At 39.3% G+C, this 27976-nt stretch overlaps 1 protein-coding gene across 1 annotated transcript; it reads right to left on the bottom strand.

Moving 5' to 3' along the window:
• Positions 1-153: 153 nt before the first annotated feature.
• On the bottom strand, positions 154-27957 carry LOC140949849 (histone-lysine N-methyltransferase 2B-like). Its single transcript, XM_073398990.1, has 33 exons — positions 27774-27957; positions 26842-27658; positions 25434-25486; positions 23565-24631; positions 22896-22943; positions 22728-22798; positions 21654-21829; positions 20662-20778; positions 19969-20094; positions 19348-19440; positions 18909-18962; positions 17919-18230; positions 17005-17064; positions 16795-16872; positions 16153-16263; positions 15839-15918; positions 15096-15244; positions 14505-14620; positions 12979-13170; positions 11955-12113; positions 10425-10545; positions 10226-10304; positions 8167-9035; positions 7225-7299; positions 6848-6882; positions 5947-6060; positions 5821-5870; positions 4632-4754; positions 3771-3860; positions 2919-3048; positions 2207-2302; positions 1611-1678; positions 154-566 (listed from the first exon to the last, which is right to left on the bottom strand). The coding sequence occupies exons 1-33, from the start codon at positions 27954-27956 to the stop codon at positions 461-463; spliced, it is 6018 nt and encodes a 2005-aa protein (XP_073255091.1). The 5' UTR covers position 27957; the 3' UTR covers positions 154-460.
• Positions 27958-27976: the final 19 nt, after the last annotated feature.

A 27976-nucleotide genomic window follows, 5' to 3' on the forward strand; every position in this document is an offset into this window, starting at 1 on the left:
TAGTCGGTTTGTCGCGCACAAGCAAACAATGGCGACACTAGCAATCACAAGGTATCTTAGCAACTGAAAATATCTTGTGCAGAGTGCATTTACGAACAAAAAAGTTCGGTTAGAAAATAACAAGGGACAGAAAAAGACCAAAGATAACGAAAATCACATAGCACTAAAAATTTATTCTGCTCATATCCATAATTTATTACACCGAAACGTTATATAATTTTCTATAATTGGTCATAAATTATGCGAGTTCAAGAATAAAGAAATCCCTACGATCACCATAGAAACATTTTTGGGGAAGGGCGGGGGAATTCATCGAGAAACGCGGGAAATTAGATAACATTGTAAATAGGAAAGAGAGATTGTAAATAAGCTAAATAACATAATACTTTACATCACGAGCTTTGTACATTGTTTTATAAATAAATGCAATTGATTTTGATGATAAAAGAAATATGACAATTCAGTTGAGGTATTTTCTGCAGTGTTTAGATTTGCAAAGACAAGGCAGCTTCTCGTCTTCAATTGGAAATTTGTAGTCATATGTCAGTTCTTCCCCTCTGGATATACTGAAATGACAATTAGAAAAGACAGTGGTTAGCAAACATAATCGTGAATGAAATAACATCACGGTTGTTATTTCAATATTTGGATTCTATTTTTACTCAGAACGGCACCAAAGGAGGCACGTTTTGGTTTTAACCCTTGAAGTCTTAAGAGTGATCAACATCAATTTTCTCCTAAAGATATCAACACCAGAAACTCATAAGCGGTTGAAACGTGTAACTCTCATATGTTTGCTTTGTCCGATACTCGTGATTATTCAGTTTCAAAAGTAGTATATTTGGAACGAGAAGCAAATATAGCTGACCAATCAAACTTCGTAAACGACGTGACGTAATTTTACTTCACGTTCCCCCTCCCCCAAAAAAAAATGGCCGACAAACAGGGGGAAAACTTCCGGAAGTGGAGTAAGCTCTGAAAGGTTGAAACCAGGAAGCTGACCATTGAACGCGAGTTACACGTTTCAACCAGTTATGAGTTTCTGTTAATACATAATCAAGAGAAAAAAAGTTACGCGAATTAATAAAATGCTTCGACTTCTTTCACAAATGGTCTAAACTACAATCGACAAAAGTGTTGGGAAGGCTTGCCTGTGTAGAGAACCCCCCTCCCTCAAAAAAATCGGGAGGGGGGGGGGGGTCTGTACACAGGCTATGGGAAGGCCTGCTTTTTTTAACCTCTTTTTTCCCTTCCTATCTCCGCCCCTGGCACAGTGTTGAGCGAGACGTTAATGTTTGTGCGCGTAACTGTTCTGTTATATCCCAACACTGACTAGCGGGAACGGGGGATATTTAGCAAAACAGAAAACTCTCTTTCTGGAGGATTACTGCGCTTTTCAAAAACAAGCGGAGGCTGAAGTTCAAAGCCGCCTTCACAATTGCGTTTTTCGCTGCCGCTAATCATAATTACGATCGCAATCAGCGAACCTCGAAACACAGAAACACACAAAACATATCGAAATCCACCAATCAAAAATAAAAAAAAAGCGCTACACATCGTCAAATAGTCCCGTACGCAATACAAGACTTAAGAAAAAGGAAGAACGATACCTTCTTGAGGCGAAGATAATGATTTTCTTCTGGCCATCCACGTTAATAACGCGAGAATAGCAGTTGGACTGAAAAAGAGGAAAAAGAGTTAATCTTTCTGAAACATAAAATGTCTCAAACTGGTAAAATATTGCGCTTGGTCTTTTCATCTTATCGTCCGAATCGCGGCAACTATATGGAAAACCATCCCATATATAGACATTAGCTCTATCCAGGCGATTTGACGTTTTCATTGGCCATTTTAAAGTTTGGCGAGAGACTGGGTCGGAGTCGTGTCGAATTGCGCTGTGGTACTGTTTTGAGGGACGCATTCTGATCCAGTCTCTAGCGCAACCTTGTGATAGCCAATGAAAGAAGAGATCACGTCCCCTAATAGTCCATAGTGAGATAGCGTTGCACACAGTTTCTATTTATAGAACTAAATCTCCGACAGAGCGACTTGTTCACTTTTGTTTGTATTTAGTCACTAAAAATGTCATGTTTATCTGACATTTGTCATTAAAATGACTGTATTAAATGATTGTATTACAGTATTTATATAACGTTTTATACCGGGCCAAACGTAACTAATTTGAATAGAGAAACTGGTTAGTTACCTCGCAGGAATGGTTGATAAAGCGGGCAGCGTTTCCGCACATGGTGGCATCGACAACGTAAGTACCATCAACACGGAACATATAACAGCCAATACCCTGAAAAATAAAACAAATTAGTGGTGATGGATCGACAGGCAGTTGGATCTTTGATCCTAACTAATACATAGCGACTAACTGAAAAACTGCCAATTCTCTGGAGTTAACTTCTAGTATTACAAGAAGTTTCTAGATCTAATAAAAGGCTCTACCCAAGAGCTTCCCAAATAGGCTTCAGTTTCCGAGAATAAACAAGTCATCGAGCGGAAAAACCTCCCACAGTCAATCAGGGTAGCCACACCCGCAAAGTGCGCCAAAAGCAAGTTTAAGTCTGTTGTTTGCCTGCTCGATTATAGACTCACGCTTTAAGAAGCCTGCGCAGAAGGCGCACGAAAAATCAATATGAAGCACAAGCAAAAGCTGTGGCAAAGAGCAAGGGGGATGCGTGCCAGAAGAAAAATCTACCTCTCACCTCGAGCGTGTCGTCCTCTCTCGCACGCATACCTTGCCGCGTGCCCATATTTTTTTGTTCGCCTGTTACGCAGGCTCATCTTAAAAATACTCGCTTTTTTGAACGCGCACCTCGAGAAAGTAATCCTCACAAACAATGTGATAAATTCATTACCATTGCCAGCATAACGCGAAAGATTCTGCCACAAGTTGTTAAAGATCATACCTTGCTCTCGTAGTATTTCTCCCGTTTGTCCGTAAGAACGGACCGCACCAACATTCCAGAATACTCGATCACCATCTCGCCCGCAGCGATGTTACGAGTACAATATAAACCACGGCCGTGGATGGGAGATCTGGATTGAAAGAAAATTAAAATCAGATAGAAACGAATAAGAGAGCACATTTACTCTGCCACCACAGTTAATTAATCAGTGACAGGTTTGAACCCTGGAGTCATCTCACAAATAGGTAGCCGATATGATCGTCTAGGTGAGCGTAGTCCTAAGTGGGGCTGTTGTTGACAGCGACTTACGTTTCGACAACGACTGCAGTAATCCGCATCTTCAGAGTCAAAGTGATGTTGTGTCACGTCAGTTGATGGCATCAAACTCTAGTTATTGATCCGATTGGTCGATTGGTAATAAAACCAAATTTGGGGGCAAATTGTAATAACCAAACTGAAAATCGACCTCATCTATCAGTAACAGTTTTCATATCCTTTACTACAGCTTGCAGCTGTACAACATTTGTTTGCCCGTATCTGTTTTCTGCTTTCTTCGTCTGCCGCTTTGGTTTGCTACACAAAGGCTAGAGCCTCGCTTACAAATAAGTTTTTTTTCAGGAATCGGGGATTTCTTTATTATTTAACTAGAGGCATCCGTGGAAGTTGAGGAATTAAACGGCCGGTTCTATTGAAGAGCAAGCTCTCCATTTAGGGGAGCCGCGAGAAGTCACACGAGAGCAGCACGCAAAAGCACACGCGAATGAGAGGGGCACTCGCACGTTCTCTGGCGGCTCTCTCGCTCGCCATAAATGGACAGATTTCTCGCAGCTTATAGCACGGTAAAACACACACCTGTAGACAGCAACGGCATCCTTGTTGAATTGACACTGTTTAAGGTGGCGGTACCTCATGGCCATTGGAAGGTCAAGGCAGGTTGGACGTCTGCAAAGTAAGTTGTTCGATCATTATACGTTTCGGGGAAACTGCCCACCTACCCCTCCCCTAAGCCAACCTTTTGAAGTGAGAAGTAAGAGTTGATGTTGGCTAAGGGGAGGTGTGGTTGGCAAGTTTCCCAGAAACGTATAATGATCCAATTGTTCAAACCAAAATGACTTTAGTCGCAAATCCTAATTGGAGCCACAAATGACAAAGTTAACATTTCGCTTAAACTTTTATTGAAATATCTAGGTGTAAATCTGTATTTTGGAGTAAATTGTAGCCACCGTCATGTTCATCTGTATTTCTTCTTTTGAGTACAAATGATAGACGCCCAGATTTCAATAACAACAACTGCCACTCCAACAGAGGGTGGTCTGCCTGTGATAATACAAAGTGGCGCTTTGTTGGCGCATGCGCTCTTGTTCGCTTAAGAGCAGTAGCGACAGACATTTCCCTTCTCCCTAACTCCCTTAAAGGTGTGGATGTCTATCTTTGATTAATAAAATATAACACTAGCACAGAACAGCAAGCAATTTTTCTTTCTTGAAAGGACATGTTCTTCCAAGACACCACTTTGGTTGGGTAGAGCCAAGTGTGGTTGGACTAAAAAAGGGACGCAAACAGCATCTTAAACGAAAATTAACTTCGTAGACGCGGAATTCGCACATCGACTGATTACTGCCATCTCTGCGGTAATCTCTGCTCGAAGAATTCCGCTGCCCAAAATAGTGTAAGCGTCTTTAACGTTCTGTGGTTTATTCAGAGCATACATACTTAACAGTAAGCGGCCCATCTCGAGTCTGTTCTGCATTCTCTTGCTCCTCTGAACCTTCTTCCAACTGAGGAGGTACACGATGAACTGACGCCAAGAAGGCAAACATGTCGTACTTTTTGGATCTAAAAGGAACACAAGTGGAAAGGATTGGAATGAGTAATAAGGACTATGGATAGAGTTTAATAACGATTCTGAATCTGACGTGTAAAAAATTCGAATGAAAGCTACTGAGTAGTACTTCCCAAGGTGTTGATTACTATGCTATACAAGGTGGGTCTAACTTTAGGGATCACTATACGTTTGACACATCTCATCAAGAAAATTCTTATCATACTGAGAAACTGCCCACCTACCCCTCCCCTAAACCAACATTTTGCCCTAAGTGAGAAGTGAAACGTATAATGATTGAGTCTGTGGACCCAATCTTAGAGTGAGGCCATTGAAATGAAATCTACTGAGCAGTACTTTCCTGTGGTATGGATCGATTATGCTGTGGATCTAAGTTTTGAGTCTGTGGATGAAATTTAAAGTGTGAGCATTTAAATGAAAGCCTCATAGAATTTCTTTTCGGTAGTATCGTTTATCAAGCTGTACAAGGTGGTCCTAAGTTTGAGCCCGGCCGCGTGGAGTCTTTACAGGGCAGCCTGTAATTTCATACAGGGCCTCACTGAATATCACTCTTTGTGAAGTGAGCTCCCTGTATAAAGATTGTTATTATTATTATTATTATCTCGCAGTATAAAACTTTGGAATGCTGTCCAGGTTATGAGTAGTATAGGGCGCATAACGTAACCTACACCACTTGAGAAGCTACACTTAGAAGTAAAAAAAGGTCGGTGCGAAACCTAATACGATCCTAATAAACAAAACGATATGAATCTCTTTACTTAAAAAGCCAATTTAGAATATTATTAAATTCTTATACTCTGTAAAACCTACGCAAAGACATGATGATATAATTATCTCTACTAGAAGCCTGTTTAAAAAATTATTCATTATTATTATTATTATTATTATTATTATTATTATTATTATTATTATTATTATTATTATTATTATACGGTGCTGTTTGTCATCCTATAGGAGATGTTTCTAACTTCAAGTCTGTGAACGAACTTCTTAGCACTTTCACGAGATGGTGATGTAGCGTTGTAATAGTGCTATAAGGAGTTCACTTATTTTGCTAACCTGTTAAACACCTCAGCTCTAGCACAACCATGCGGATTTTCTTTTAAGACCTGCGAAAAAGAAAAATTTAATATTATTTTAGTGTTAAATTGACTCAGAATCGACGAGAAAGACTTTTAGCCTCACCTGCTCAGCAGTTCCTTCTAAACTGCTTATGTCAAACGGTGGGTTATACTTGAAAGAGTACTGCTTGACTTGATGGGCCCCTGGTAACTGTTCCAACATGGACACGATCGATTCCTTTAAAACAGAAAAACAAGTCATCAAAATTGTTACTGACGGCAAACCGTTGAATAACAATAGTTATAATACTACATGAGAAATTTCTGCTATTTGATAGGCTTAGAGTAAGTAACTAATTAAAAAAACAAAACAAAAAACACATATGCTATGCTACAGTATCTTGCAATGGGTGTCCGACCGTCCTCTTGCCAAATATTCGAAATGGTCCCATTTTATGTTATGAAGGGATTTAAAACCCTCCCTAAATGAAAATGTCAGCAAGGAAAAACGTTACCTTTTGTAGCTTGCATGCTTTTTCTTTTACATGCAAATTTTCCTACCATGTCATCTTTTGTTTCTTTAATTAGTTACTGACAATATTTCACGTCATCTTCCCTCCTCCTTTCTTTTCCCATCGCGCTGCTAATCTATGGAATTTCCTCCCAACTATGATTGAAGCACAACCGCCTCGAGATTTTTTAGGAAATCTGTGCGAAACCTCGGTCTCCAGCGCACTAATTAATTCTTTTTTCAGTTTTGTGTATCTACAATTTTTGTAATTATTTATCATGTTTTGATATTTTATTGCATGCACGGCTTTATGGAAACCAGCGTCTTGTACTTGAAGAAACGTCGTGTTGAAATAAAGTGTCAGTCTTTCTGTCTGTCGGTCAGTATCGTCATCATCATCATCATCATCATCATCATCATCATCATCATCATCATCATCATCATCATCATCATCATCAACACCATCATCATCATCATCATCATCATCATTAATGACGTCATCCAAGACACTTACCTGGCGTACTCCAAACATTGCTTTTCCATTCACACCTGCAAAGTAACAATTCATAACCTGTCAGCAGCGAATACAAGGAATTATTTAAAAATGCGGAGCTGTGTTGGCGAAGCTGCGAAACACAACAGTTTGGTTTTATCAACTTAGTTTGCAGATCCTTTGAAGAAGAAACACTGAATTGCCCAGATATAGAAAGGTGGTACAGGTTAGATATTAAAGCAATCTTCAAAGAAAAGATATTATCACTTCCAAAAGATATATGTTGGTTTACTAAAATAAGCAATGCACGTTTTTTTCCGCTTACGACATGCCGGACACTTAATAAGAAAAACAAACCCTAACCGCTTCCCTAACAACAACAAAACAATACTAAGAACCTGCAAAGGGAACCAGCTTCAAACGTCGATCAATCCTTGCTTCCTGGACCATATCGAAAACCTGCTTCCAAGCGGCTGAGATTAAACACAATAGAAAAAAGTCAGAGTGTCATTGCGTACTAGAGAATAATTAAGGAAGAACGAAAAACTACTACTGTAGTATAGACCAGTTTTGAACAGCAAAACTAAGATAAATTAACTGACCAGTCACAACACGAACTAACAATAAAATGGACCAATCACATCTCGGAGCAATTATACGTAGCGGCTTCAAAGCGCGGGGAAAGAAAAACGCGTGTCAGCAGGTTATGGTAACACGACTGTTCTACCTTTTACTTCTGTTAAGAAACAGCTACAATATTATTTCAACCAATCTTAGAGCGTGGAGACCCGACGAAAAAAAGGGCAAAAACGCTTGTGAGCAAGTCACTATGATGTGAATGGTTTTTGCTTTTACTTCTAAATATCTTTTCTATTACAACATAACGCAACCGTGCTCTGATTGGCTAGACTTAAGGGCTATGTCAGAGCCTTTCTTTTGGCCTACGCGAGAAACGAGTAAAACCATCGCTGAGCATGCGCTTCATGCTGCGATACAATTTCGAATCCACACCATTCTCGTCCCCAGAGTCCGTCGTTTCATGGTCACGTGGTCTTGAAACACAAATTAAGCCGAGTGGCTCTGGGAACGAGAATGATCCACGCCTAGAAGCCGTGCGCTTGATTCAGTGGGCAGTTATGACCATCCGCTTGTCAATAAACAGATGCTCGCACTCGAAAAACCAGTTTGACCAAAAAAAGTAAGATTGACTGGTCCAGACGTTCGGGCTGCGGCGACTTCAAAGGCTTAACGCAGACTCCTTTTCTTCTCCTGGAACAAGGAGAAGACTGAAGGAGACTCGCAGGGCAGGGGAGGGGGGTAAGAAGGCTTCTACATCTTACCTTCACATGTATCAGCCTCTATCCTGAACCCTTCATCATTTGTGATAACGAAGTTGACGTAGAGTTCCTCCACGCTTGATACACTTGCACGGTCTCTTAGATTCGTTAACCAAGCATTAGAAGACTTATCTTTAACAGGCGAATTAGAAATTTCCGCATCAGCTGTTTTTGCGACAACTTCGTGATCGCAATTTAATTGTCTTACAGTCTGCGGAATACTCTCGTCGAGGCTAGAAGTTCTCTTAGCTACAGGAGGGCTTTTTCTAGTTCTATGAGCTGTTGGTGTCGATGTCGGGGTAGATTTTTGAGGAGGTTTCTGTGGTAGGCGGGCATATGCATTGCTTAAAATCCTTGGTATATGCTTGCTTTGCTGAGCTAAGTGCTGAAGCAGTTTACTCGGTGAGTTCGCCGGAGAAATTTGTAAAGCTGGCGGTTTTTGAGGAGCAGGAAGAATTCTTCGAAGTTTAGCTAAATGCGAATTTGCGTTTGAAGCGACCAAGCTTGCATCATTAAAGAGTACTCCAGGAAAAGTAGTGTGATTAATTAGCGACGGCCCAGGATGAGGAGCTATTTTTTTCAGTTTCTTTCCATAAGAACTGTTCAACAAATCATTGGATTTGTTGCTGACGCGAGGCTGAACTATGTCTTTAACATCTCCGTGCGATGATGGTAAGTGTTTAGTTGCCTTTTCCTTCTTTTTTATCTCTTCATGGGAAATAACTTTGTGTAAGTCTTGTAGGTCTTTTAACTCCCTTTCTTTTTCTGAGTGTGATTTCTTCGCAAATGTTTTCACTTTCTTCTCTTCAACTGTGCAATAATAACGGCACCGTTTGGTCGGATCCTTCACACTCCAGTATAGACGACTTACTCTGACAAACAACAACATCAACAAAGATAAGTAACAGCATACCTCATTCTTATTCACAGTACAGCAAAGTGGCTTCATAGCTCAGTTGGTAGAGCATCGCACCGGTAATCGCGAGGCCACGGGTTCAAACCCCGTTGAAGTCCTGAATTTTTTTCAGGCTTCTTTACGCAATTGCATAAATTGCGTTCACTGCGACGATCTTTTCTTCATTTTCAGTACCGTAAAACCCACATATAAAGACTACGCCTGAGCTATGGCCGAGCAGTTCCTTATTTTCCCCAGGGAACGCAAGGTGGGCGGAACACGCGAACGGCGTGAAAATCGCCACCTACGAGGAAGAAATGTCACATGCGTGTCACCTTCCTCGCGGGTAACAATTTTCACGCACACTCACATATTTCGCTTACTTAAGTATCCGTGAGCGAATTAACCACTCTTACATTGCCCATAACACATCTCAACCCACCACCCCCCCACCCATACACACACACAAAAAACGTCTTTTTGCATAAGCATTGGCTTCAATACCCAGAACTGGAACTGAGGAAAAATTGGTATGCTTTTTTTTGGCGGGGAGAGGTGAGCGGGAGAAGAAGGGAAAAGGTGTGAAAATAGCTAATGAGGGACTACTTGTTGTCCGACCTTCAAGAAGCTAGCGAAATAGAACCTGTAACCTAAACTTCTTACATTTAATTCCCAAATATATGAGAACCTACTGAGCCCCCAAAAAACGAGTCCCGTAGTCGGGGGGTGGGGGAAGTCTACAGACGGGTGTCTGTTCCCTTAGAATATAGCCTATAGTGCTTTCATTTTCAGGTACAATGGCGTTTTTCGCAAATTACGAAGGAACAACACCCGCGTGAGTTGTTTACTAACTCGCTCCCATAAGAAAATGAGCTCATTCTCTCTCGTTAGTTCCATAAAAGCGATGGAAAGTGTGTTTTCAAAGCCAATGAAAAAAAAGGTTTATTTACTATGAGTTTCGTAGCTCCAACATTTAAACTAAGAGACATTACCCGCTAAAAGCAACAAAAGCCACATGACCTGACTTTCATCGAGGTTTGCTAGCTCTTCGTAGTTCGGAGCACGATCATGCTCAACGCACTTTTGAAATGACTCCGGGGTTCAAACCTTCCAACATTTTAATTTAAATTTAGATATTCATGGTCATATTTATTAAAATATACAAACCTGTAATTAATGGGATATAACGCCTGTTTCGTGTCTGAATATTCGCTCAGTTTGCCCATGTTTTCCATAGTGAGGGAGCCTTTAGAGAAGAAATAAAGACAAAAACCTTCAGATTCTTGAAAACTCGTAATTTATTACAAGAATTTTAAGTAACCAAAGTGGCAAATGTAACCTTTCCTATAATTAGCACGCACGTTACCTTGCACAAGGTTAATAGAGCTTGGCTGGAAGCCTCTTGAAAATTTCTTAGTTGCTCGGATTTTGCTCATGTCCACGCAAACACGGCGCTCCACACAGAAATCATCATTTTCCATCAACAACTACAAAGAGAGGAAAGAGATATTTTAAATCGCAAGGCCCTCCAGGGTGCAAAGAAAGTCAGTTTTACAGCCTTCCATCCAGGAAAGCTGTAGCTAGCATGTACTCGCCCACAAGTCATTTCAACTAGCCCCAACACCCTTTTTGATTAGCAGGATTGATTACAATCCTTCTGTTATTTGAATTTCCCCCAAAAAACAGCACTTGCCTGTCAGGTAAGTTAAGAAGAAAAATCACTAGCCCAATAGCAAAATCCACTTTCTTTGCATGCTGCCCTCATAAGAAACAAAGTTCGCTATTTAGGTGTTTAGTCATACCTCGCAACTCAACTCGTTCCTCGCCCATGGCAGTAAAAAATATATATATATTTGCTTGGGGCGATTAACACACAGATTTTCCGCCGTTTTAAGGTACACGATCTGATCACGTGCGAGTCTAGAGATCCCTAGGGACCTGGTTAGTGAGTTTTATTCTCCCTAGGATTTAGGCTATGTTCATACTATACTGGATGCCTTAAAATTGGTGCAGCCACAAACAGCTATCAGGCATAGTGTCAACAGCAAGGCACAGAACCTAAATACGTTGTTCACACACAGGACATCGTGCCGGGGCGGTTGGCCAAGAGAGTTTGGTTAACTAAATCCCAGTCCTCACTCCTGAATATTTACTTCCGTCTTTGTGGACTCTCGTTCCTCAGCCTGTGTACAGACCCCTGCTCTCCTCTCCGATTTTTCCTTAGGGGAGGGAGGGGGGGGGGGGTCTGTACACAGGCTACTCGTTCCTATACTTATCCTCTTCCATTACGGTCCGAATACCTGTTCACAGTGCACCAAAGTGAGGCTTAAGGCAAAGAACCTATTCGATATCTGACACCCTACTTTTCGAGATCGGCGCGACGCAGCTTCGTTACAGAGATCGCGCTGAAATCACTGTTGTTACGTCTGAACAGAAGCCCTTAGACTTGCTACAAGTCGACCTCCTTAGACTTGCTCAAGTCGAGTTTCAATACATGACTGAGGTCGCGTTGCGACCGAGCGAGCGACGAAGTCTTGAGGTCGACTTTTTCGCCTAAATGGATTTGAACCATATTATAAATTTACGCGGGAAAAGAATGATTGACATATGCTGTGTCGGGAGCGGCATATGCTGTCCTATTAGTCAGTTGTCATGACGTCACCGGTAGAATTTTCGACCGGTGAATTTTGCGCCAAAAAGGTGTGAAAAGTCCTTCAAAATGTCATAACCAACGAGGAAGAAAAGGGACTTTTAGAAAGTCTAAGAAGACCTATCCGGAATGGTTTTCGTGCTGGCGTAGGAGATATTCAGTAACGTGTGAGCATAGCCTTAGAATCAAAACCTTCATTCAGAAATCAAGAAATCAGTGAATATCATCCATTCCACAAGAACCAACCTCTTTCTTTATCCTAAAGGAATGCTGGGCGCAGTAAACTTTCTTGTCATCTTGAAACTGAGCTTCCGCTTTTCTTGCACACATGAAGTGATAATTCATAGGACATCTAGGCTCACAACACCCCACAGTAGCTCCTACCTCTCCACAGTATTCGCATTTCTAAAAACAGAACAAATCAGTTAGCAAATGTCGCCACTTGCATGGGCCCAAACACAGGAACAACAGTACTTGTAATATTGGCGCAATACATACACTGTAACATGAACGTCCGGACACATAGAACAACACTGCTTTCAATATTGGGTGTAATACGTTTCACTCGACGTGGTTATGTTGTAGGTAAAATCTGTTCTCAGGTTTAACCACAATTTCCTTTGTCTCCTATGAATAACTAAGGCTAGGAAACAGGAAGTTTTAAATAAAACTAAGTTGAATACTGATTTAACCTGAAATCGATTTTAGCTACACGATGCAACACTTAGTGTAACAATAAGGCCCGGACACAACAATATTGCTTTATTGCGAGCAACATATTCCACTTACACGCGGCAATATTTTACACAGCATTTCGCACACTGCTTGCAATATTGGGCGCATTACGTTTGACTTGACGTGGCTACACAATAGGGCCATCTATACGAGGAAAAATACGACGCGTCTTACATAAGACGCGTCTTAAATAAGACGCAAACTATACCATTTATACGAGCATTTCTTACCTAATAAGACGCGTCTTAGCTAAGCCGCGTCTTATTTTAGACGAAATGTACCGTTTATACGGAAACTTCGCGTCTTATTTAAGACGCGTCTTATATAAGACGCGTCTTATTTTTCCTCGTTTAAATGGCCCTATTGCAACACTTGCATCGCCTCAAATCAAGGAATGGCGGGAACCACTTGATTTCCTACCGGAATTTCCGGATTTCCCATGTAAATGGTACAAGTGTAAATACCCCTGGAATACGTTACGACACCACAACAGCTTGGTCCCAAGATAAACAGAAACAGTCAGAAGCATTCTCACCATTTGTTTGCCTCTAGACAAAGCCGCTTGAACATTCTGCAATCGGCCCTCATCATCTTCAAACACTTCTGCAGACCAAAGGCCACAATTCACGTGCACCCACTCATCCAAACCACAGCAAATGAGGCGGCCAGGACCGGAGGGTTCAGCATCTCTTGCAAGACCACACAGAAGACAACGTCTGGTGTCCTCCTGAAAATTACGAACGAAGCTTAGGTAAAAGGATAGTGTTTAATGTCTTACTAATCTAGGTCATTAAGAAGTCATCCTCTCACGTGTAGGCCAATGTTTCATCCCGCGTGGGGTGAAAGTGAAACCTTGATTTTTACAACCATAAAATGCATTTGTTAGCCCTTTTGAACCTTTTTACAGACAGAAATGACAGATTTCCCTTCCTTTTCATATACTTCAACTAGTGAAATCCCTACCCTTTCATATACTTGAGGCCTGAAAAATGTACCCCTTTCGGGCGGGGTCTTCCCGTATAAGCCATTATAGGGGGTACTCCTCCCCCCGTTTGTTCTCTGGATAAATTGCTATCGGATAAAGCTTTTAGTTTATACGAAGGTTTATCCACTGGATAGTGATTTTTCTGGTAGATATTTAACAATTATTCCTTGAGCCCGAATGGGCTGTGAGTGAATATCCCATAAGGCCGAAGGCCAAATGGGCTATTGACTCAGAGGCCATGAGGGCAAGAGGAAAAATTGTTTTAGTAAAATCCAACTAGTTGGTCAAAAATATCCAGACAAAACAACTTTAGCTAGTTAAAGCAAAACTTTAATCCTTGTTTGCCCCCCAAAAGCCGGCGCTTTTCCCCACCAGTGGGCTATAACATATAGCCTAATAGTAGCTCAACCAATCAGAACGTAGCATTGATAATAGACCACTAGTTTGATTTTACCAAATGTCATTAGTGTTACCAGAAACTCATAAGGGGTTGAAACGTGTAACTCGCGTTCAAGTTTCTTTTGTACATTTTTTTGCCGTCACTGCACGATTACAACGTGAGAGTGCCTAATTTATCGTTTGGGAGAGCGACAACACAAGACAACGACTTTGTTTTTCTTTCCTGTACTTCGATACAGTCTTTAGAATCCACCTCCAGAAACATTTGCTAACATTTGTCGAATTGAACGAGATGGAACAGGCGCGATAAAGTTTTCACGAAGTCACTTTTTAAGCGACATTTTTGTAGCCGTCTACCTCGTTGTTGCAAGCTCCCTATTTTTTGAACTGTGACGGGCGCGTGGACTAAAATTACGTCACGTCTTTTACGAAGTTGGATTGGTCAGTTATCTTTTCTTCTCGTTCCAAATATAGCACTTGCGAAAACAAATGAGATTTACACGTTTCAACCCCTTGTGAGTTTCTGTATTTACCAAATCAACTTCCATAACATAGAATATCCCTGGCTATTCACTGTTTTTGGCTAGGGTCGAATCAAATGGTGTCTCCTAACATGATGGAAGAAACTGTCTGACTGTTAAGCCTGGGTGCAAAATTGGACGTAGTATCTGCTTTACCTCAATTAATGACTGCCTCTTTTCTTCACTGTTGCCGTCTAATTCCATTGGTTCTTCGTCCTTAACTGTTTTTTCTGCAATATTCTCATTGTCAATCTCCATCTTTTCTTCATTATCTGTAAATCGAAAGTACGGACAGTCTCTGAGCAAGTTTACTAGTGAAAAATTCACCTTTTAACAAAACCAAGCAACCAATTTACCACCCTCCCCAAAGTCTTCAAGCACCCATCATTTTCATACGGATATTCCCTCCCCTCCCCACCCCTCTCCCCACCCCCCACACACACACACACACCGGGGCCTAGTTTATGAAAAGTTGATTAGCACTAATCCAGGATTAAAATTTTGTTCAATTTTTGAATTTACCTTCCTACATATTTCTGGGAGAAACATTTTATGCTGGCATTACTGTATCTCAAATCTCAATATTAAGTATGTAAGCTCGAGGTACCTGCTCAAAGACAAGAAAACCTTGCTTAAAATTTGGCTTAATCCTGGGTTACACTAAACCATCCTTTGAGGAACTGGGCCCAGGCTGCTAATACAACTCAGTGTACCAGAAAGATGCGTACATGTGTAAAACAATCCTACCTTTTGTTTCAGGGCAGTTGGATGCGGACTCAGGAGGGGGAGACTGGATTGTTATTGAAGGTTTAGGATCTGATTTTCTTTCGGAATCCTCCACACAGGCGTAAGCATGATCCCAGCTATCAAAGCAAATACTGGGTCCAATGAATCCACTGCACAAGGTAAAATAGATGTGAATGAGAATCAAGGCAGTGAGGAGGCAGTTCACATTAGTGATAACTAAAATTTGCATGATTATTTTGTCACATTCCACAGGTCAGGAGTACAGGTCACTGCTCTATCGATGGATTACCAAGCCATGCAAATTCCCCTCATTTTAATAGAGCATTTTGTTAAGGGTTTAGGGCTACGAGAAACTTTTAATGTTATTTGTTTATCTGTATCATGATGACCTATACTCTGACCTGTGGAAAAGTGAGCTGCATTTTACACCAGCCGCTTCTTTTCTCTACTTCTTTTTACACCACACTGAGATAATGAAATTGCTGGGAGTCATATTTTCATTTCTCTTTGCAGTGTTTGATCTTGTGATGAAACACTGTCTCAAGTTAGATATAGGGGTATCTATTACTAAAAATGTAATTCCAGCTCTTGAGTCTCCAGAAAATTATGTGAGGCAAACTAAGCACTTACACAATTTTGATATTTTTATGCATCATCATGTGCTGGTGTTGTAGTTAATACTTTGTTTTCATTTTGAATTTGACTACATTTGAGGTCTAAGATCATAACTTTTTTAAGCTTACTTGGGAGGAAGCACTGGTTGATTCTCACTGGTCTCCTTATTATCCTTCAGTGTATGCCAAGGAAACATCAACGCCAGTTCCTGAGTTTTAAAATATAGAACAAAATAATAATGGTCGTAAATACATACATTGACAAGAACGATAAAAATAAACCAAAATTTCAAGCATCCACAACAAAACAATAGGGAACATTACAGAAAAACAATTTGCACCCTTGAATGATTTTGGAGTAATGCTTTTTTGTTTAGTTAATGTTTGTTTTCTCTTTGAGCTTTTCAGTTAACATCATAGTAATCTATGTCCAAAATAATCACCTTGCAAAATGATGCAAAAAGAGAAGACCATTGTTTTGTTAGTTCAAGATCAGCCTCTACAAGTCGATACACTTTGTCTAAAATTCCCCTCAAGTCATGGCAAAAGCTTTCCTGTAAGAGCAAACACAGTTGGGTTTATAAGATGTCAGTAAATTTTGTGAATATGCATCCTTGTCTCTCCAAAAGAATTACTGGTTACACTAACTTGGATTATGATGAAGTGAAACAGGAGTTTCAACATGAGAGTGAGTGCTGGCGTTTGAACTGGAAGAAGATACTAACAGTAAGAGCAACATGTGTGAAGAAGAAGGTAATGGGAAATGAGATTGCAAAAGCAATATAGCCAATAAAGAGCAGAGAAAGATTTAAAATTATTTTAGTTGTAAGCAAATTGCCTGGGAAGGTTAAGCATTCAAAAGTAGATGCATTCCTTGACTGTGTCAACTGCATGGTTAATAATGGATCTTTGACCCAATTTCTCTTCAACTCAGCAAAAAAACTAATTAACTAAAGTGTCTACAGGTCAGTCTCTCTAAATTCCTGCAACCTTTTTAGGCCAAAGGCATATTTTAAAATCAAGATCTAAAGAATCATCGTTAGAAATTAATTCAAGATTTCCCTGTACATGAAGAACATACATACCACAGTAATGTACTTTTTCTCTTTCACTTTTGCTGAAATACTGTCCAGATCTTTAGGATGTCCATTGTCCACTTGTAGCTGGAAGATGAAACATGAGTAGGCAAAGCACATTTCTTTTAGCAATGAAAGGCTCTGTAGGTAATGTTCTGAGACAATTATTTACAATAATAATTAGCGAGGCAATAACAATTATTATATCGTTTGGCATACCTGTTCAAAGTGAGACTGGAAAAGACTATAGGCCTCGCAAGATTTTATTTCTTCCAAAATCTAAGAAAAAGAAAGAAAATTAACAAATTAATTCAATCAAGGACAATGTGTACAACATCATCATCATCATCATCATCACTTTAAGCCCATTCAGTCAGGCTGCTCTGAACAGTGTTGTTATTCCAAGCATTCCACTCAAACATGGTCAAGATGGACCCTGTCGATTCCCGAATCCCTTGAGATCATATCTGGGAGTGTCATTTCCATTGGGTAATGTAACAAAACTTGACCTCCCTAAGTGTTGCTCCTTAACATGGTGAGAGATTTGTGTGCCTTGATGACCCTGGAACTGGCCCACCAGGTTGTGGGTTGAGCGATGGGTTAACGTCCTGTCCCCACATAAAAATTTATTATTACTGAAAACAAACAAAGGAGAGGTGTGGACGCCTTATGCATTATGGAGTGTGAAGAGGTGAGGAGGGTAAGGTCATGTAATAAAACTTGACTTCCAGTTGTTGGAAATAGATGGCATTGTGCCTTAGATAAGAAAGAAATCGATTGACTTTTAAATGGTAATTCTACTGCTGATTTTCAAATTAACGTTAGGGTGTTTCATCTTGTCCAGTTGTTTATTTTGCTATCAAATTGCTTGTGTTAGTTGCTGTATGTGTGTTTTATTGATGTTTGTTTTTCTTTTTATTCTTTTGCTTTTTTTATGTGCGTGTGTTCAATCATGACGTACATTTGCAGGGTTGTATATAAGAGCTGGTAGCCAGCGAAGTTCGCCGGCTTCTCTACAAGGCTTCGCTGGCTACTTTCATTACTTGTATAACTGGCTGACTTCAAACAAACTTTCTCTGAATATTAAAAAGTAATATTAAAAATATTGTTTACAAAAAAAAACTTGACTTTACCCGTTCATAACCAGCTTCCATCTCCTCCATGAGCTCTTTGTACCAGTTCAGCGTCTCCTGTTCTGAACAGCACTGCCTACAGATAAACTGTACTTCTTCTGGCAAGTCTGACAAACACTCGTACTGATCCAAGGTGATGCCTTGACACTCGGCATGCACCCAGTGATCACACTGAACACAGTGCACCATTTTAGATTCAAAGTCGTCATCAGAATAGCACTTGTCGCAAAGGGGGCAGAAGTTACCCTGTTGTCTTTGGAGGCCACAGTCTTGGCAATGTGTAAACTCCAGCATCCACAAGGCCTCAGGTTTCTAAAAGAAAATGTTGTCAGTGTCACTAAATTTGACTATACATGTATAAGGCTGTGTTTCTTCATAGAAAATCTAAGACTTAATTTAAAAAAAAGGGTTAGATAGGGTTCCTGCTATTCTGGTTGGAAATGGGCTGTTGTTTGACGTGATGCTTTTTTTCCTATATTTTTCCTTCCTTCACCTGATCTGGCTACACTTACATGTAATAGTGGTTAATCTCCCATAAGGTATTGGTTATATAGAATGATGATGATGTGAATGGTGGGATTATAGATCTCAATGAAGATAGGACCACCACATTGTTGTTGCAATTAACTTACAATAACCTGAGATCAGGCCCAATTTTAGCGGTTCTCATACAAGTCATTCTCCCCAACGGCTACTGCTAATATCGTTTCGCCGTGCCAGCCGGAATGTTATCACAAAGCGAAACAAAAATTGAGCCTCATCTCAGGTTAACTTGCAATTGTTTAAAAAGCAATTAAAACTGCAAAGGTCATATCTTCAATATTACATTTAAATTGGTAATGCAAACAATTTTCAAACTGATGGTTTAAATAAATGGCAATAAGCACACCAGCAGACTTCCAGCACAAGGGAAATTTCATTTCTCTCTCAGCAGAACACAACACTTATTATCTAATCCACAAAATAATTTAGTGGCAGTAAGCAGCTTACCTCTCCAGCAGTCCTCTTTCCACAATTCTTACACTGAACACAACGACCACATACCTAGTAAGAAACAAGACAAGATTTACAACAATGAAATTATTTAACACATTCTGCCTGAAATGCATAACAAGGTTAACTATCTGTATCATAAAGGTTACTTAAACCATCTACATTATAAGATCGCCAATCAGTGACAAAATTTAAGACACTTTGTCCTCAAAGACATTTCTTACATTACTATATATATACTTAAAAACAGAAAAGTGAAGGTTTCCCTACCACATCTACACATTACACGTTCCTATTTTGAACGAGTTTTTTAGCTCTTTGACGTAACGTGCACCTTACAGAGGCATATCCATCTTCAAGAGGTGTACACATGATAGGTATTTGCTGTAATGTTGGTGACTTAAGTTTGAATTTTACAACAAAAAGAACCACTTACCCACACATCATCTTCTCCTTCTGGTTCTGTGGGGTAATGAGGACCAATACATTCCACATGATAACCCCGCTGGCAGCGATCACACATCAGAAGCTGAGAATTAAGCAGTCAGAGAATGTTTGTTGAAATGATTGAATCATTTAATAACAATATCTAAAGGAACTCTCAGAGATTTTCATTCTCGTGGGAGCTCGTGGGCATCCTGACAGGATTTGCTATCCTTGCAGAAGAAGTTGACAGTTAGAAATGCAGAGTATGTATTTCAGGTAGTTTCCCAATGGCTGTTTTTTTCACTAGCAACAGAGTCATAATCGATGGAATCACATTTGCAAGAAACAGATTAAAGTTTCCACTCTTTTCTGACTCCACTGATAACTCTACTGTAGCTAACAATCTATTAACGACAGGATTGACAGAGTCAAAATATGAAGAGAAAGACTAAACCTTATTACATTATTTTGCTCATTTCCAAAACCTTGACCTTGTGATTAGCTAAGTTCTTCTGATTGTGACTATCAAAAGTCTAGTCTAGTAAAGCCACTTTATATTTCAGGAAAAACAAACAAAAAAAGAAAAATAGAACATGAGTGGAGGACAAAAGAAACTGTCCTATTACTTTACCTTGTCCTGATATCCACAAACAGAACAGCTGCTGCAGTTATCGCAGCACCATGTGCTCTCATCTATTGGAGTCTCGTCAAGACAAAACCCATGAAAAGGTTCAGCACAAACTCTGCAGTAATACATCTACAACAAGAAAAAACAAGAATGTGACTCTCCTAGACTGGCTGAAATGTAAATGACAGAAAAAAAAAGCTGACTTTTACGCAAAATAATCAGTCCACAGTGACATAAGACTTTAGTGGCTTTTATTTGAACAGTCATACTAGAGTATTTTCATTTACAAGTTCACAAGTTAAAATAACCTTGTGCAACATAGTTAAAAATACAGTGGGGATGTTTTGATGGAAATGTTAATAGTATGGATTTTAAAAGTTCACCAGGGCTAAGTTGTTCATAGGCAGATTAGTGCTTAAATGGCATTAAATTTGAATCTGGGTTTCTTTTCCTGTCATTTTAAAGCTTTTTTCTCAGATAATTTTCCCTATTCTTTTTAGAACATCCAATCACCAAATTATAGACCAAAAGAATTCAACTGAATTTGCTTATTAAGAAAATTTCACACTAACCCTGGGTTATCTTAAGCCAGCTTCAAACAATCTGGCCCAGGTTCATAACTTATCATTATCTCTTCATGAATGCATATAATTCTAAAAATCTCTTACACAGATTAACAGAGCATTTTTCTCACACCTTTTCTGTGCCCTTGCTGCCACAAAGAAAACAGAGTTCCTTTATTGCACTAGGGACACCAGCAGTAAAACAAATTCCAAATCCTTCCTTCCAGATCTCCTCCTCAGTACTGTTATCCTAATAAATGATAAAAATATACTGTTATTCTTTTACCATCCTAGATTTCATATACCTAGATCCCCAGGCCCTTTCAACTTGACTGTTCACTTCTTCACTCTACAAAATGTCACCTTTGCAGTTTGCCTTTGCCATAGGGTCTCATTTGGTATAGGTCATGTTTAAGCAAACCTATCTTGTACTTCTTCAAAGGTGATTCTGCATCAAAGTATTGCAAAGTGCCAGTCAAAAAATATGGCTTACACTTTCCCAAAGGTACCCTGCCATGTACAAGACTGTCACAAGCTCCCAGTTAGAGTTTTTCACAATCCTATAGGTTTGTTCAATCAATTGTACTCTTAACATGTATGTTATTTTGAGTGCCCAAGGCTGTGCTCTAAAAAAATTGAAATCCAGGGTGTCTAGCATTATGGTTCTATGAAAAAAGAACTAAGATTTTCTTCTGGCCCAGGAGCAAAAGTTAGGCACCAAGAGTTGCTGGGTTCCACCAGAGCACAGCCTTAGTGTCACAAACCTGCTAAATCTGAAGCCAAGTGCTCCGATTCCGCCATAAACAAAGAATTAATTTTAAAGTTTTTACAAGATCACAATCCCAGGTGTGTGTTATTATTATCCCTGGTATCCCCTGCACACCTCAGCAGACAATGAACTAATGGATCTGTTTAAGCATCTTTAATGAGCAAACCGAGACTCAGGAAAGAGAAGCCCCCAGGAATGGAGGGAAGAAAGAAAACAACCACTTGAACACCTGCAGGAGACAAGTGATCACACTACAACATAATGTCAGTCAACACTCAAGTGGTGAAAAGGTGTGGGGTTCTGGGGCTAATCGGATTATTCCCTTGGAAATTTGATGATTACTATCATTAACTTACACTCCAAGGCAGCTTAACAAGGTTCTTATCATCCAGCACTGCCTGCCTCTTGCCAGCAGCTGGTGGTTTGACTTGAACACTTGACTTTTTCTTGGATTGCAGAACCTGACTCTGTTCTTTCCTGAAAATCTTTTTCATGGGAATGCCTTCTTTTTTAGGTGCCACCTTTGGTTTTGCTGATGATCAAAAAGCCCAGTTAGTTGTCAGCTGAAAGGCCCATGTTCACCCAAGCGGCTTTTCGCGTATGTGTTTTCCTTTTCAAACACTCCTTTTGTCAAAATCAGTGTTTTGATGGGCAGAGTGTTCGCTTTTGACTCTGCACACACTCAAGATAGCAATTTTCAACTACGCGAAATCATTTTCTGGAATACAGGACTCGCAAAGCCGTTCAGTTGAATGTGAGCCTTAAAGCTCCAGTATCTAAATACAGATTCTCCAGACCGATATCCATACATTTCCTTCAAGAATAAGCTGAAAGAATCTAACAAAAGTTCAAAGCATTTAATTGCCTTTGGTGGTTATTTTATTTATTCTCATAACATTCCCCTTGACGATGTATTGACGCTGTTCAAAGAAAATAGGTGTTGGTCAATCTTGGGAATTAAAGGGTTTTGAACACGATGCGTTGTTATGAATTCAAAACATTATTGCTGCAAGCGACAATTAGGGTTTACATATATGTCATATTTGGTGTATTTTACACCAAAAAATATATCACACAGTTACACCAAGAATGTTGAGCAGTATTTGAATTTCTAACAACCAATAACATTCTCAAAACTGTGAGAATCCCAGGACGATTCTCAATAGAAGCCAGCAACCGGCAGACTTCTAACAGTTGTAAACCGTGAGCCTGATCAATCTCAACAAAAAGTTACACGTAGCTGAACATTTCTTTCATTAAGTAAAGTTAAGAATGAGAAATTTTTACACTGAATGAATCCGGCCTGTTACAGGTTTAGTAAATGGAAGTAAGAAGCAGGTTCCAGAAGTTCAAGATAAGGGAACTTTAGTAATTTATGTAGTAGATCTTATGTTCCATAAACAAGTAATTTTGGGTGAGCCCAAAAATACCTTTCTCTGACTTCTTGGGAACAGCACTGCCCAAAGGTTTTGGGGGCTGAGGATCAAGACACTTGCGTTCACTGAAATTTAAAATAAAGATCGTGAGTAATTCATTGGTTCTCCAGTAAAACTATTTTACATATCTTAACAATCATCATTACACCACAAACTACTTACACACAAGATTGCTTGCATATTCCTGGTCCTCCAAACTTTGGTTTGTCCCTGCAGTAAAACATTTAGGTGAAATATAATCTATAATTCTCATTCTGCATCACATAATACCCCTTTCTTTAAAAATACAGGGCTGTCATTAACTTCTGGGGGGCGGGGATTTCCCCTGGTCACTATGAAGGTGTCGGTCCGGGGTTGTCAGAAAGTTTTGAAGAAGACAGCTGAGTTGTCAAAGCAAGCGGCCAGCCGAGGGATATTTTATTTAAAAACGCAATCCATAAAGAAATGCCAAGCAGAGTAGCTGGCCGGTACTAACCAAGTAGGCAGTGATTTCTGCCGGCAGCTGGCTACTTTTGACAACCTGTGTCCCCTGACGACTTTCATAAAAAATAGAAGAAAATAGAATCAAAGGAATCCCTAGCTGTTAATTCCCCACCACTTGATATATCTACCTGTCAATTTCAAATCTTATTGACAGCCTTCAAAATTATTCAGTTTTCAAAACATTTTGTCATGGTTTCAGAATATTTTCTCTGCCTAGTTGACCCATACTAAGGACATTTTTATGTTGTACGAGAAAATGAAATTCAGGTTAAAATGGTTTTAGCCTAGTTTGACTTTCAGTTTCTTTTGTTTCCTAACCCATCATTTATGATCAGGAAAAGTACTTACTTGCACCAACGGCAGACACCACAATCCTCCTCTATTTTACAACCCTCGCAGACTCCGCAACGTACTCTCCTACGCCCACTGACCACAGCACATTTTTCCGTTGGCTTCTTTCTCACGCCCATTTTCTTAATAATTTTCACAACCTTTGTCTTGGTTTCACCACTCTTTGTTCGTACTTTCTTCACAACTTTGATTACTCTTTTCACCACCCTTTCTGTTTGTTCTTCGGGTGATTTCTCCATTTCTTTTTTGATTTCTGAAAGAGGTTTGCTACTTTCTTCATCTTCACTAGAGCTGGGAATTTCATTGTCATTTTTGATTACGTGGAGTCTTGAGGCAGCTGCCTTCTTCCCACTTGTTTTTCTTTTCTTCACTACCACCGGCCCTTTACGAGGCTGGCACTCATTATCAGAGTCCTTATGAACTCTCTTCTCTTCCTGACTCGACCGTCGAGATGATGTACGGCTACTCATTCCACCGTCAGAATCTACACAAGCATTTTCATTCCCACCCTGTTGTCTAATTTCTCCCAAGTTATCCTCATTCACTACTGAATTATCTTCAATCAACTCATTCTCTACTTTTTCTTGCATCTCTTGTAGTCGTTTTGATTTAAACACATATTTGTTTGTAGAATTGGGTGTACTTCTTTTAGACACATTACTACCTAAAGATGAAACCTCCGAAATGGATGATGTATCACTAACTTGGTCTTCAGGATCTTCTTTTTCATGTTCTTGTTTGATACAAGAAACATCCAGTGTTCTTTTCCTAATTTTAATTCTCTCTGATCTCTTTGTAGATGTTAAGTCTCCGTTACTGTTAATTTGTTTCCCCTCTTTTCTAAATCTTGAGCTAGATAGCTCGTCCCCTGAGTTTGAAGTTCTACTATTCGCTCCTCCCTGTTTTCTATGACCAGGAAACTTTGCCTGTTGATAATGGTTTCTTTCAGTAAGTGCATTTTTAATCCTCTTTGCGTTCTTAATGCGTGTTTTCCTGGTAACAGTCTGATTCTCATCAGCAGAGGAATTGCTGGCTGTTTTGTCCTTGAAGTCAAACTTTGCATTCTGACATTAAAAAAACAAAATAATCACAGCTGTATAAAAAATAGCCTGCATTGCAGATCAAACTTAACCTCAGTCAGTAACGTCTGTGAAGCAGTGCTGATATCCATGTTCTGGGTCCCCAACGATTACTCAAATCCTGGTACACAGGTGGGGACCCTGAACAAGATTTTGGTGCTGTTTTGCAGACAGACTTAATAACAGTTTAGTTTCATCATTGGGGAAGGCTATGCTACATAAATAACAAGAAAGAACAATGCACATAGCTGCTGTGGTTTAAACTGAAATTCAAGTTAACCGTTTCAGAATAGTTCGATTCTCAGTTGGCCCAAAAAATTCATAACCTGTACCGAACCTGGTTAGCAGCACTGACTGGTTGACAAAGAAATAACATATATTATACTCTTTCAGCTATTGTTCAAAAATGTACCAGGCACAGAATCTACCAAGAAATACTTATTTTCTAGGGATATGAGAAGTATTTTTTACATCATCAGTTCAGAATTTCTGAGGCCCAAATACAGAAATCTTCCTCATAAAATTTTCCCAGCAATGCGGAACAATGCAAGATAGCTTTATATAATACAGGTAAAATTTAATTTCAAGTTAATTTTGATTTAACCTAGGCTGATTCTCAATTTCCTTCCTAGCCCTAGAAGACAAAGGAAACTGAGAGTCAACCCAGGTTAAAAAAATTTAACCTGAAATCAAATTTGATCCATAACATATATGTGGGCTAAAAAGGGACAATATATAGATAGAAGTATACTGTAAATTTAACAGCACAAAAAAGACATCTTCATACCTTTCCCCCATCACTCGCACCAAGAGGCCTGATGTCAAATCCTGTGGGAGATTCTATCGGAATGCAAAATGTGGTACTCAGACACTGACATTTAACATTTTATGAAGCATAATAATAGCAACATTAATAATGATGATGATGATGATGATTATCATTATTATCAGAAACTCATAATATATAATAACTAGTGATCAACCCATGTACACATGACAAACATCTGAAGTGTCAACTGTTACTAGTAATAATAATAATGATGATGATAATAATAATAGTTTATTTTGTTGTAGGCATAATTCACCCTCAGGTCAAACCAGAATTTTCTCTATTTTTGTTTCTTATGAATAATTAGGGCTACATAAAAAAGGACATACTAGTTTAACCTGAGAAAAATTTTTACCTACAACCAACCCACCACAAAAGGCTCTTCGTAAGATGGCAGCAAAGGTTTGTAGTCCTACACTCATGTACAAGTATCAATATTACTTTTGTATTATTTTTCAAAAATAACTTTGAAGAGGAATATTTAAAAACTATGAAGCAGCATTGTAAGTGGAGAGCGAGTTGTTTTGTTAGTAATGTAAACAATGCAGTTTTAAGAAAAACAATGTGGTGAACTCAATTCACCAATTTTTTTTTAACAAAACTGTACTGTGATGAAAATACTTTAAAATGTTAATATTTTGCAACAAATTACGTTGCCATTAAACATTTATTAGTTGGCTATAGGTAATATTGAAAAAAAACAAAACAATAAAAAAAACATAAAAATCAAATTAGTATAAATAAAAACTTCATTAAAATATTATCAACAAGAGCTGCACAGAGAAATACAAAGAGAAAATCAGAAAATCAAATATTTGTGGCAACCTCAAAGTTGAAGTGCATAATTTTTAGTCACTCATCTTGTAATATTTAATGATGTTTGATTTATATACGAATATCATTATTTTCTTACTTGCCATGCAAACCAGATAAAACAACCCATACGAACATGTAATGCTCAAATAATCCATAGAAGTTTATTCATTAATGATTTTCTTTCCCAACATGCATCCCAAAATATTAAATTTCCCTGACTCAACATTACCTTCAACAACCTTGCTGAAATGACACTTTAGGATTTGTTTAAAAAAATAGTTATTCCACATATTTTACAAGCCCTTTTCTGTATGCACATGATGATGAGGAATTAATTGCATGTCAAAAAAATAATCCCGGTCTGATGCTTCTCTTTCTTTCATCACTGCAAATTCGCTTAACAGTTTACTGACATTGAACTGAATCAAAGAAAGTTAGGGGTTTCGCGTCAAGTAAACTTCCAGTCTTCCTTACAAGTGGCTTCTAAATTAATACAACCTGTTCACAACTGTTGACAGAACTAGTTATTCATGATAAACAATATAAATACCTGGATTAGGAACGTAGACGCTTTGATCGGCTGGTAGTTCCATTCTCTCCAACTTCACCTCTGCCAGTCGTAGCGATTTCTCAGGAGGACATTCGCCATCCTCGAGGGGCCTCTTTTGTCCTCGATTGATCTCGTTGGCAGCTTCAGATCTCGCTTCTTCTCTCTTTGCTTTGAATTTGGGTGACGTTACGTCGTCGTAATCCAATTTTTTACTCTTTACAACTCGCCCAAACCGCGATCGCACTTGGTCGCTATGTTTGTTTACCGATGAATTCTGCTTGCGAATCCTCTGTCCCTCCTTAGCCTTTGCCAACAACTGTTTCGCCAGTGGAACGGCTGCTTTCTTTTTTACACTCGCGAAGGGAAATAAATTCCTTTCGTATATTTTCATGCTTTTGGAAAGAACTACTTGAGGAGGTTTTGGGACTCGAGGTACAAAATTTGCTTTCACCTGAGTTGTTGATTTCACATTCGGTGACAAGCAAGTATTGTCGAATACAACCTCACGAACCACAGGACGCGCGAAGCGTCTCTCGTACGACTCTCTCTTCTTGTACTGTTTTGCGTATATGTTTTGGCTAGGCGATGTGGTCGTCTGCTTTTTCTCCGTCTCCTTTATATTGTTGTTATGATGAGAAGATTCTGGGGGCAATTTTGATGAATGGCCTGCTGAATGACGCGAATGAGTGTCTCGAACGCCATGATTATATCTCCTATAACTGACTCTCTCGCTGCCATCCAAATATCGCCTGACAGAAAAAGAGCGATATGCTTTGAGACCTAAATCCTCTGCTCGAAAGCCGTAAAATTCTTCTTCCTAGATAAAAAAGAAATCAACACTTGAGCCTAAAATCACTGACCACTGACAGAACTGAAAGGGTTTGATAAACAAAACACTGAAATGTGCATGGCAAACAGAGACATCGAATCACCTCTTCATCGGAATCTCCAAAAATTTCGCGGTATCTTCGAAGACTAATTAAAACTGGCTTGATAACCGATCTCTTCTGTTTTTTAATCAACGTGTCCTTCCTCGTACGTCCAGACATATCCAAAGACTTTTCTTTCTCCGGTGAACGGCTCTTGTTAGATCCTGGGAACTTCATTCGCGCCATATTGCCTCCAAATGCGCATG

The sequence above is a fragment of the Porites lutea genome, chromosome 10, assembly GCF_958299795.1.
Source record: "Porites lutea chromosome 10, jaPorLute2.1, whole genome shotgun sequence".
Lineage (NCBI taxonomy): Eukaryota > Metazoa > Cnidaria > Anthozoa > Scleractinia > Poritidae > Porites > Porites lutea.

Excerpts from the sequence above, each read along its gene's own strand:
- LOC140949849 (XM_073398990.1), bottom strand. The coding sequence starts at position 27,956 with ATGGCGCGAATGAAGTTCCCAGGATCTAACAAGAGCCGTTCACCGGAG. Across the intron at positions 24,632-25,433 it reads GTGCGAGTGATGGGGGAAAG|AATGCAAAGTTTGACTTCAA; the intron begins GTATGAAGATGT and ends TTTTAATGTCAG. Across the intron at positions 3,861-4,631 it reads GATGGGCCGCTTACTGTTAA|ACGTCCAACCTGCCTTGACC; the intron begins GTATGTATGCTC and ends CTTACTTTGCAG.